The sequence below is a fragment of the Oryzias latipes genome, chromosome 1, assembly GCF_002234675.1.
Source record: "Oryzias latipes chromosome 1, ASM223467v1".
Classification (NCBI taxonomy): Eukaryota; Metazoa; Chordata; class Actinopteri; order Beloniformes; family Adrianichthyidae; genus Oryzias; species Oryzias latipes.
In genome coordinates, this window is record NC_019859.2 from 29,756,678 (window position 1) to 29,768,326 (window position 11,649).

Below are 11,649 nucleotides of genomic sequence, written 5' to 3' on the forward strand. Positions count from 1 at the left end.
AAAGGTTCACACTTGGTGACTGAAAACTTGCTGGTCTCCAAATAGGAACCTGCAAAGACTGACAGTCTTCAGCTCGTGGCACAGTTGCTGATTGAAGGAGGAAGCTTCCCTCAGACGTGCTTCCAGCATCTGGTCATCTGTATCTTGCAGAGACTTCTTGAGAGAAGACTCCAGCTCCAGCATTTTGACCCTACAGCATCAGTGAAATTAAGATAAATGAATCATAAACCCTACATTAATGTGTTGTTGGTGGAGACTTCTATCTCCGAGTGTCACAAAGGTACCTGCCATCCGATGTGTGTGCTTCTGGCTGCTCTGCGCTCTCCTGGTTCAGGACTCTCATCTCCAGCTCATGTGTCCGCCTCCGCAGCTCCGCATCTCTCTGCTGGGTGCTCATCTTCTCATTCACCAGCTCCTGAGGACGAGCAGCACAGTTCAGTGTGCTTTCCCTGTCCCCGATGGTCAGATGGACCTCAATGGAGCTGTCATGTTTCTTTTTCTAATGTTTGCATCCAGTTCTCTTTTCCATGCAGAGTTTTTGTATCAAAATGATGTCACATTTAGCGTGGCGTACTCCCCAGAGGGCAGAACGCCTTTTTTGTTAAATGCTAGAGGGTTGTTGTGGCATCAGATGGAATAATCACAGATGAGACCTTTAGCCAGAGAGGGGGGCGGCTTCAGGCTAACATTATAGACCCGCTAGTGTCTCCAAGCAGAGCAGACCAACAGAACTTTGTTCAAAACACAAACAAAACATGTGTGTGTGGCCTTGGACTGCTGACTGAAACCATTAAGTGTCACTGCAGACACAGGTGAACTCACCTGCCTGAGCGTTGCCAACGTTTTCTGGTCGATGGCAGCTTGCTTGGCCAGCTGTCTGTTATCTACCTCCAGGTTTTTGACCCTCTCAGCTGTTTCCCTTAGCCCCTCCACCTCCTTCACCACACCACGCATCTCTCTCTCCAAGCTGCTCATGCACACATTGCTGTTGTCTAAGTTCGCCTCCAGAATTTCCACCTGAAAAGACGGAAGTATGTAACTGCAGGCCGTGTCAGTTTTGCGGAGAGCTCCATGTTTCCTCCTACCTGCTGCCGGAGCCGCCGGTTCTCCTTCTCCAGGTGGCGCTTGTTCTTTTCCAAGGAGGCCGTTTCCTGCTCCAGACTCTGCTTTTCAGATTCTAGCTGCTCCAGGCGTCTCACAGAGATCTGAAGTTCCTCTAAGGAAGTCTGCAGGGTCTGGTTCTCTGCTTCCAGCTCCTGAACCTCCTCCTCCAAAAGTGCAACCTTTCGATCTTAAAATGAGAGCAAAAAGCTTAACAACCTTGCAATGTTTCAGTGCACATTTTGAAGTTCTGCAGAACCCACCTGAGCTGTCCAGAGACGTCTGTAGCTGCAGATTAACTGCATCCAAAGCCCTGACCTTGGCCTCCAGCCGCTGTGTGTGCTTGTTGGCATAGGAGGAGCGAGCTGGCAGACCCGTGAAGATGCCGTCATGATGAAGCCTGCTGCCATTTGGGGTCTCTGATCCATCCAAAGCATGCAGACCATTGTGAACATTTTCCAAGGCTTCCAGATCCGACATGGTTTCTTGTAAATCCTTCCCAGCACCTGCATCCTCCAGCTGTCTGCTCTCCAGCCGACAACAGTCTGCAGTGTTAAAAGGGTGGGTCCGTGTTTCTGCATAGAGGTCCTGATGGCAGTTTGACCCTCCGTTCACGAGCAGCTCTGAGTTTTCTGTGACAGAGCAGCAGGCTTGCTTTGATCCGTTGAAGTCAGTGAAGCTGCACATCTGGTGAGAACTTTCTTTGCTTTTGGTGCTGAGCTCCTCTATGGTCCTAAGGAGACTTTGGTTCTCCTTCTCCAGCTTCAGCAGCTGACTGCGAGTCCTCTCAGTGACCTCTTCGCTGAAAGTCTGCTGCCCTTTAGAAGAACACAACAGCTGGTGACTTGTGTGATTAAATGTCTCCATTGGCTCTTACCAATGGTGGCTCTTACCCTGCGAGCTTTCCGATGTCTTGGACAGCTGCTCCAGCTCCCAGCCCAAGAGTTGAGACTCGTCCATGCTTCTCCTCTGAGCCAAACACAGAGCCAGGTTCTCCTCCTGAAGCTCCTTGATGCACTTCCTGTCTACCTCCCTCTCCTGGAGAGAACAAGGAGTTGACAGAAGATTCCGCTGGTTCCCAGACTGTTTAGTGCTGTCATTATTTCAGACATGACCCGTTTATAGTTCCATCTCCACAAATATTTATACGTTCAGTGTTTCTACTGAATACTAATGGAATGTTAAAATTGAGTGACAACAGCACTTTGATACATCTTTGCGTCTGCCGGTTTCCTTTCATGCATGTCTAAATGGCTTTGAAAGAAAAGTTTGACCTTATCAGATTTTTTGGTTGCTTATTTGTGATTAAAAATGATCTCTGTTCATTAAATAGTTTAACGTTGTCAAAGTAAAGATTTTAAACTCAATCATTTTGGGTTAATTTGTGCTGATTTTCTCCTGTAAGTCAAGGAAGCACAGAAACCTGCAAGCCTGTCGTTTCAGCCTCAAACATCCCATGGTGTGACTTTATGCGATGTTTAACCCTTGTGCTATCCTAGGCACTTTAACATTGGGAGTGGGGTCATCTAGACCCCACAAGACAGTGCGCTGAACCTTCAATGGTTTGTGATCTTCACTGGTGTCCTTGGATTACATGAAATCTTCACCTTTATCCACCTTTGTCATGGTAGGGAGAGCATGTCAATAGTCATCTTGACCTCATGGGATAGCACAAGGGTTAAGGCACTTTCTGTAAAGAACTGTCCAAATAATGAGAAAAAAAACATGAAAATCGGCCACATTGTTCTTTTGTAATAAAAAAACTAGATGGCATCAAGGAGTATTATCCCAACAGGTGGCATGATAGAAACAGGAGGCTCTCTCTTCTGGTGTCATCCAATTTTTTTTTTGAATTAAAATTAATGCAATATAAAGAAAATGAATAACAAAAATATCTGCAGGAACACACATATCTGCTGTTTCATGTTTGATAAGTTTGTATGACAGGTGGGGGTTTGTCTGATTTGAAAAACTGATGTTTTAAAAAAGAAAAAATTAGGAATGAAATGCTTTGAGTCTGTAACACCTGCCTGTCCAGAGATTGTAGGTGGAAATTTGCTTAAATCCCCAAAACAAGGTTTTGTTGTGTGCAGGAATGCAGGAGGGGACCCCCCTCTATGTGGGGGGGAGTCATAATGAGCTTTGCATCAAACCTAAATGTTGATTATTAACTAATTAACAAAGTGTGGCAGAAAGGAATCAACTGAATACGTTTCAATCCTCTGCATATGTTGGAGGTTAACATTTAAATATTTAAAAGTCAAATTAACTGCCTTTAAACACAATTAAAACTCATCATCTTAATGATCAACTATTAGTTCAGGGAGCCATCTTCCCTGAAGATTTTTGTTTTTCATACAGTCGGAGATCCAGCTGTGGTAACGATTTTTCTTCCACCTGCAAACCTGCCTTCTTGCCCGACCCGCCCCCCTACTGAGTCTGGCTCTGCGTCTGACCTGCTCCATGTCCTGGACCTGGGCCTTCAGCAGCAGGATGTGCTTCTCCAGCTGGTGGATTTTGTCTGTGCGAGCCCTCCAGCTTTCCAGCTGATCCTCCAACACGTCCTTGGTCTCCACCAGAACCCTGTTGTCCTCCTTTAGCTCCTGATTTATAAAACACACTTCAGGAGTTGAGGTAAAACATTATTCACATTACATCTGCTAAAAAAACTGAACACACGTCTTTAACTCTTAACCACGACTACAACCAAGCACTCATCAGTTTGTTGTTTTTGTCAGAAACCAGTAGCTGTATTTTGAACCCACAGCAGACAGTGTAAAGACAAATCAGGCAGAGTCTTTGAATGAGTCCCACCTCCACTTTGGCCTTGTACAGCTCCATCTTGTGCAGCTGCTCCCGGTATCTCGCCACTTCGCTCTCCAGCTTGTCCGCCTTCATGGCCCTCTCCCTCAGGGCATCCAGCTCGTCGCGGTACGTCCGGGCAGAGCGAGCGTCCACGAGCAGCCGGGAATTCTGTTCACAGACAAAAACCATACCGGTACCTGAACTCTTCCGTTTGACCATTTTAGCCAACGTGTCGCTGTTCGCCAGCAGGCTTAGACTTAAATTTACAATAATTATCTGTCATTGATTTTTCCACCAGGCTGCAGTCTGTTCAGGACCGCTGGAGACCCGCCCCATCCGCTGAGAGACCCCAGGCAGTTTTCCAAACCACCACAGAGACTCAACTAGATTCCGATGCCGACCATACAGTGTGTGCATGTGTTTGGACTTGGAGGGGCAGGATCTGTGTTCCACTGAGCGCTAAAGAACGAGCTAATTAAACCCAGAAAGACTTTAACCTGGCAAAAAACACGAAATGAACATAAATTTACTCAATGATGAGAAAAAAAAGAATCTCCTGTCACAGTTTCTGCTCCGACTTGCTGTAATATTTTTACTTTAAGATTGTTCTGCTGTAGTTCTCTGACAATTCGTTTCCAGAGGTTTTAAATTATCTAAAGAAAGAAGATTTTAGGTACAGAAGCCTTGACTCAACTTCAAGACAATGTTACCCGGATGAATGAGAACCTTTGCTGGCCTTGTGAAAAAAACATTCATCATTCATTCGTCTTCTAAACCCGTTTTGTCCCTTTCGGGGTCCCGGGGCTGCTGGAGCCTATCCTGGCCACTCGTAGGCGAAGGCAGGGGACACCCTGGACAGGTCGTCAGTCTGTTGCAGGGCCACAATCGCACACCCATACACTCTCACATTCACACCTAGGGGCAATTTAGAGTAACCAATTAACCTATGAAGCATGTTTGAAAAAAACAAACAGTGAAAATAAAAATGGACTGGACTCAGTTAGGCTTGGTACCTCCTGCTGGATCCTCTTCAGCTGGGCTTCCATGTTCTCTAGCTCATGTCTGCAGTCGAGCATCTGCTCTCTCCTCTCCTCTCTGTGGTCACAGGGTTAAGTAAGGGGTTAGGGTTTGTGCAGCCACACAGGCAGGAGATGGTCACTCTAGCCGTTTTGAAGAAAAGGTGTTCTGTCAAGCTAAAATATGTCCTGCGGTCAGACGGATTCTCTGTGTTTGGCGAGAAGCAACTATGTGTGAGAGTGAGGGCATCCTAACGACGAGCACAGAGAAGCAGCAGCAGCAGAGAAGGGCAGAGGCGAGATCGGATCAGGGCTACTGCTTGTGTGTGAGGCTGCAGCACAAATGTGGGTCAGCTGGGATCCACAGCCATACAACCTGCCAAGCAAGCAGCAATGTGGGCCAACCTCCGCAGGGCGTTTCTTATCCTGAACCTCGTCTGCCGCCGCTCTCCACATGACTACAATGTATTCATATTTCATCTTAGATTTAAAAAAAATGAATTTTTAGGATTTCTTTTTGGTGAAACTTAAAAAATTAAGTTCAGTGAAAGACAATGTGTAGCAGTTAGAATGAGTCAGGTTTGTTTCTGTCATGACTTTAAATCACACAATGATATTTAGTCTCATATCAAGTACATAACTAAATCTCAGCAGAGTTTCATTTTGCTTACAGTTCTTGTCTAAGTCGTCTGATCTTTGCCTTTGAGTCTGCCAGATCCACCACCAGGTGCTGCTGGGTTCCAACCTGCTGCTGTTGCATGCTGGGAGAGTAGCCGGCAGGCAGGGGCCTGGAGGGGCCGCAGAGCGAACCTCCAGCCGCCTCCTTTTCCTGCATGAGCTCTGCTATAGCCTGCGGAGAAGAAGGGAGCGAAAATATTCTCTCAAAGTTTTTAACGTTTTTATTTGAAAGCAAAGCTGAAACGTAAAAAGGGGCTGAACATGCAAAGTTGATCATGGACCTCCAGATGAGCATCCCTCTGCTCCAGCAAATGTCGGAGACATGTGGCCACGGTCCTCACTGCTGCCTCCATCTCCTCTGGGTGCATGTCACCAGACTCCAGCTGCTGCAGGTCCAGCACATTGTCCTGACTGTGAGTCAACTGGAAAACAATTTTGGAAAAAGACTGTTACACCATGAAACCGGCATGGACACTGAAGCCTAGAAGCTCATTTCATTCTGCCCATACCTCTTGAATATGTGCAGCAATTGCAGCTTTCGTATCAAAATCAAGCGTCTGAATCTTCTCTATGTATTCCTCTTTTTCGTCACACTGAAATTCGAAAAAAAACAAACCAAAACAAAAAGAAATACGACAAGAAATCCTTTAAAAAAATAACCAAACATGAGAGTGGAGAAACTGGAGGACACTGATCACCTGGACGGCACATCCCAGCAACAGCAGCAGAAGCTTCTTCATTTCATCCAGACTTTGTTCTAGAGGAAGACAGAGTAGAACATGTGGGTTCTCCTTCACACACATGCCATGAGCGAAGAAGAGCCGCTCTGGGAGATTTTTCTGCTGACCTCTTTCAAAACCAAAGTAGTTTTTTTTCAGTCTGATGCTTTTATCTAAAAACTGTTTCAAAATATTGTAATCTCATTTCCTTTAATCAAACAAGACAAGGCAGCAGAACTGTCTTAATGCCAGCTGGACTTCCAGCAGTAAACACGTTGAAGTCCTGAAAGATGATGAAGATGAAGAGCGTACCACAGTATGGCGTCCTGCCGAGCAGCAGCACGTCCGGCAGAGGGATTGCGATTAACTGTCTCAGATTGTCCTACAGAAAGCAGACAGAGGAGGGGATGAGTCACAGAATGCCGCCTTTTTGTGTCGAACTGAAACAGAAGAATAAAACACCCATTGAGGCGCAGACAAAGTGCTTGGAAGGCCGCGGATTCATAGATGCGTCGCGCTTTGATAAAACTCCTGCACGGAAGCGCATCCGGATAAAGTGCGGCTGCTCTGAAAGGGTAGATGAGGGCGCCGGTTTCCCTGGAGCAGAGCTGTACCCCTCCAAAACTGCGTGCTCTGGCCTTATGTGCTGTTACAGCTCAGACACAGGAGTGTGTGCAAAGCATGCGTGAGTGCTGGTGAGCATGCACGGCTGACAACAACACAGCAAACACCAAAAAAAAAAGAAAAAATGATCAAAAGACACCAGATCCAGCTTGGACGTACATTCAGTTTTAGGAGCATTGTCCTGGTTGCGTATCAGTCTGAAAACAGTTGAGTGTTTTGCAGAAAGAAGCAGTTTTCCCAAGTGACATGAAAATGCACAGATGATCTGAAGCAGCTGTTTAGAAAGATCTTCTGTATCATGTGACCACAACCACAATTAATGCTTCATCAAACCAAATTGGAGCAAATCAGAACACTTCTGGAACAAGGTTCAGAGGTCAGATGAGAAGACATGTTTGTCAAAACCCAAATGCAGCTATCCAGGTAAAAGACCCCATGAATCTCTGTGATGGAACCTTAAGAGGTAAACCTCAAAGAAATAAGACTCAGGACTCCTCCTTAACAAGCATGGATCTGCACTCTGCTCTTCTTAAAGATTTATTAACTTGTTTAAAAAAGATGCCTGTTGCTGTCGGCAACAACAACCTCCATCATTAGTAGATTTATATTTCCTCTGATGACTTTGGTGGTGGTGGCATCTCCAACAGATCCTCAACTATCAATGGGCCACGATGTCATCAGCAACAGCCGCTCTTTGTGAAGTTCCTATGTTGACATGCAGCTTTTTTAAATGTGGAAATCTGTGACCCCCCAAGTGCTGGGGGGCCTCCGTCAAATCAACAACTGTTTCCATTCCACATCACAAAGCTGAGATTGAATGTATGATCAGTATCAAAGATGTTTCCAGTTTTTGGCCGAACTCAGTTTTGGTTTGCTATGAAAAAGAATTTTCACAGAACTGTTTGCGTAGACTTATATAAAAACCAACAGGACGGTTGCTGTGAGGCACAGGTAAAGAAACGGCATTAAAGAAAATCTAAGGACCTGATATGGTTCCAGCCCTGCACACCACGCTGCAGTTCTCGAGCCAACCCCCTCTCCCCCCAGCCTGACACAATCGATACATCCGTCATGAACGCTGCTGCGAACCTGCAGCCAAAGTGCACTTTTCACTGAAGTCCCAGACCGGAGCCCCAACACAAGCAGACTCAGATCATCGAAATGTCTTTTTGTTGTTTTTCGGGCAGCAGAAGAGCGAAAGGATCAGTAAAACCTGAACTCCATGTTGGTTTCTGGCCCACTTGCAGAATGTAGGGCAGCGGTGACCAATCATTTCAAAGCAGGCTAAAGCTCACAGACACAGATTCTGAGGAACCTAGAACAAATGCTTCAAGGTAGCATTACATACTGGAATGAAAACCTATAATGAGAACATTTCAAATAAAGGTCAGGAAGTTCAGAACCTGTGTGTTCTGTCGTAGCTGCTGGTCTGGATCAATAAAGCCTATGGATTTTGACTGAAAATGCCCCCTGGAAGTGTTTTTAATTTCTTTGACAGACAGTTCTGGACTTCAGCATCTCTGGCACAAGCTCAGCCGGGTTATGTGTTTGTGTGGTTGCACTGCTCTGGCCTCTGGCTGCGCTGCCACCCGGCATCTGTGCCGATTACACAGATGTTCACACGGCTCATATTTAGGACAAACATCATGAGGAGAACAAGTTAATCTGTTGCTGCACAACAGCATGCACATCTGAACAATCCCAACTGGATCATAATCAGATTTAAAGTGCGATGGAAAGCTCCGATGCCTAATATAAAACAGGAGCACTGACTCAGAGAAGCATAGCGGAGCCTCCCAACACTTACCAGATAATACGTCTTGATTTGCTGCACAAGGAAGTTCAGGTTCTGAATCCTTTGACTCGGATCCCTGCAGACTTTGCTCACAACTCGAGGTGCAGCAGGAGGATTTCTGGGACAGGGAAAAAAGAAATGATTTCAGGCAAACTTTTAAAAACGAAAAAAAAAAAACGTAGCTTTTTGTCGTTACTGTAAAATATATTTGTTTTAATTTAATTTCTGAACCAGCAGAAAACGGCTTGTGAATTAAAAAAGAGAGTGAGCTAATCTCTTGCTTTATCATCAATTTTTTTTCAGAGTTGCCGGACCTTCCCAGCTGGGAAACATGGGGTGGCAGTATCATGCTGTGGGAGCAGCTAATGCACTTGACAAATGTACATAACTGTGATCAGATAAAATCATAGGGATGAACGAAAGACGTCCCTGAGAAGTGAAAAGATGGACTTAGATGAGAGAAATTCCAAAAACAGGATCCCAAACATGGCCCCATGCAGCTCTGTCCGATAAATCAAAGGGACCCAAAGAGTTTCAGTCGAACTCGTCTGTAAATTTACAGACGAGTTTGAGAAATTAAGAAATGTGGGGGACAGACTTGACTACAAATCCTGAGGCTTAACTTTAGCCAGCATGACACCCCTCCTCCCAACCTGCAGCTCCAGGGCCAAATGTTCACCAGGATCTGGAGTCAAGTCCTGCTGTACACATCAGAGTTTTTTGCCTGGAACCTGTACAAATATTTATGTGGAAAAATGCAGGCAGAGTGATTTAGATGTTCTGATGCAATCTAGGACCCCCCCCCCCCCCTTTCCATCTGTGTCCCACAGGCACTAAAGGCCCTAATCTCAGAGGGTCTCCCAATCCAGGAGATTATCCCGCCTCTTCCCCTCCCTTCACTGCAGCATTGTTAAAGCACTTGGACATGCTCATGATGGGGTGATGGGGTAAGTGGGATGACTGACGCCTGTCTGGGCTGCATTTTTGACATGTGTGCTGACGTGTCATCACTTTTTACTCCTAACCTTCAGATGGAACTCGGCTGCTCCGGTGTGTGTTCCCGTGTACCAGATGACAGTCACAGCATCACACCGTCAATCATAATCTCTTTAGCAGCATCCTGATGGCTATGATGCCGCTCTGCTTCCCCTGAGCCTCTGCAGCCAGTGCAGCCTCTAACCTTTCCTGTTTATTCTGGGATGTCTACCCTGTAAGGTTTTTTGTAGCTGCTGTTGTTAAACGTCTGCAGCTGACTACAGAGATTCCCTGCAGCAGCAGCAGCATGTGGCTGCAGCAGTGGAGGGACTTACAGCTGAGCCATGATGTTGTTCAGGAAGACTCCATCCAGCAGGTCCGAGAAGTCCAAATGCTCGCCCCCATCATCAGGCGCAAGTGTCTTCACCTGGACAAAAAGGTGCACCAATGAGGATGACATCCTATTCCCTGTCAGCCCACAAAGCCCTGCAGCACTCACCCAAGTGACAAGTGGACTGAGCATGAACTGATCCAGACAGTTCAGGAAAACTCCGCTCTCCATTCTCTCTATCATGCAGGAGTCCAGAGCATCCGATCCGCAGCAGGGAGGAGCGCAGCTCTCACGCCATCTCACGCTGCCAAACACCCGCGTTCGGTCCCGCAGCAGCAGCTCACCCGCATCCTCTCCGCCGGTCCTCTGCGGCAGCGGCAGCCGCCGCCAATCCCAACAACCCGGCCTCTTTCTGCTCCTCCTCTGGCTCCTCCCCCTCCTCGTCACAGATCCCGTTTCCGCCAACAAATCAATACATGTTGGTCCAAGTGCGGTCAAAATAACGTCAAAGATTTTACAGCAAATTATTCTGTTTCCATGATGATGACGGCATCATTATCGTCCTTAAAACTAAAGAAAATAAAACGTTAAAATTTCCCGGTGTGAACACGTCCACCTGTCGTCTGTCTTTTCCCCCCAATAAACTTTATTGCACATTTTTCAATTTACAGGAATTCACATTTAGTTGCACAATTAAACAATTGTTAATATCAAACACACATATAAGACCACCTGCCGTCTCAGCTGAGTCACGTGGAGCTTTGCCACGTGGGGTTTAGGTAAGATGAAGGGGTCTGACGTCTTGACAGAAAATCTACAAACTCTCTAAATTAAATCATGAGAAACAAACAAACAAACAAAGGACGAATTAAATACTCAAGCAAGCTCACGAGAACAGCAGAAAAGTCTTTTAGCCAGGGAAGACACAACAAAACCATTTCTGCCAATCAACGATGGGATTGAAGTCATGTGATCATTTTTGTGGTTTCCTGATTTTCACCTGTGGCACGCGGGAATATTCATGTCTTTAAAACCATTTTTTTCTCTTTTTCCAGAGGGGGGAAAAAAAGTTTTGAGGTAAGAAACTAAACTTGTACTTCAATCATCTGGAAAATTTTAAACTTAGGTTTTTGGGCAAAATGTGAAACTTTTTCCACCTTATCAATTCAACCCTCTTAGCTTATGCAACTGGCTGAACAGTAACTGACATTAACGGGTGACGTTTGATTTATTTTTATGATTATTTTAAGTGTCTTAAATGCATTTTAAACAAAAGAAACTACTGTAATTTATCAAAATATTTCACAACTATTTTTTATTTTAAGCAGTCAAAATCTGTGCTCCACTTTTCTGTTTTAGAAATGGCAGAATTAAGATCCTTCTGCTAATCTGATCCAATTTTTAAAATCATGTACATTTTCAAATGAAAAGAGATGCTTTTGGCCACATTTCAAACATTTAATCTTCTTATATCAGCAGTTGCTTCTGCTGGAATCTGAAGGACCTCCACATTGATGTTGGGTCCTATGTTGCAAATTGATTCAAGTTAAAGTAGAAACTAAACAGTCACCCATCTCAGTTTAAACTAAAAACGAAACTATGTCC

At 45.4% G+C, this 11,649-nt stretch overlaps 1 protein-coding gene across 3 annotated transcripts in view; it reads right to left on the reverse strand.

The window, feature by feature from the left end:
- The window catches only part of LOC101155829 (girdin), a 21,095-nt gene extending 9,824 nt beyond the window's left edge, over window positions 1-11,271 (reverse strand). For all 3 annotated transcript variants that reach the window (XR_002290771.2, XM_011479581.3, XM_020705585.2), the window contains exons 1-17: window positions 10,213-11,271; window positions 10,049-10,140; window positions 8,751-8,856; window positions 6,632-6,701; window positions 6,299-6,357; window positions 6,110-6,193; window positions 5,882-6,022; window positions 5,594-5,772; window positions 4,920-5,001; window positions 3,916-4,074; window positions 3,558-3,704; window positions 1,995-2,139; window positions 1,365-1,919; window positions 1,086-1,291; window positions 823-1,017; window positions 285-415; window positions 64-190 (exon numbers count right to left, since the gene is read on the reverse strand). Coding sequence is in view for 2 of the 3 variants with exons in the window: in XM_011479581.3 (XP_011477883.1) it covers window positions 64-190; window positions 285-415; window positions 823-1,017; window positions 1,086-1,291; window positions 1,365-1,919; window positions 1,995-2,139; window positions 3,558-3,704; window positions 3,916-4,074; window positions 4,920-5,001; window positions 5,594-5,772; window positions 5,882-6,022; window positions 6,110-6,193; window positions 6,299-6,357; window positions 6,632-6,701; window positions 8,751-8,856; window positions 10,049-10,140; window positions 10,213-10,287 (2,553 nt within the window). In the remaining variant the exon portion in view is untranslated. The remainder of the gene's footprint in view (window positions 1-63; window positions 191-284; window positions 416-822; window positions 1,018-1,085; window positions 1,292-1,364; window positions 1,920-1,994; window positions 2,140-3,557; window positions 3,705-3,915; window positions 4,075-4,919; window positions 5,002-5,593; window positions 5,773-5,881; window positions 6,023-6,109; window positions 6,194-6,298; window positions 6,358-6,631; window positions 6,702-8,750; window positions 8,857-10,048; window positions 10,141-10,212) is intronic.
- Between the last annotated feature and the right edge of the window lie 378 nt (window positions 11,272-11,649).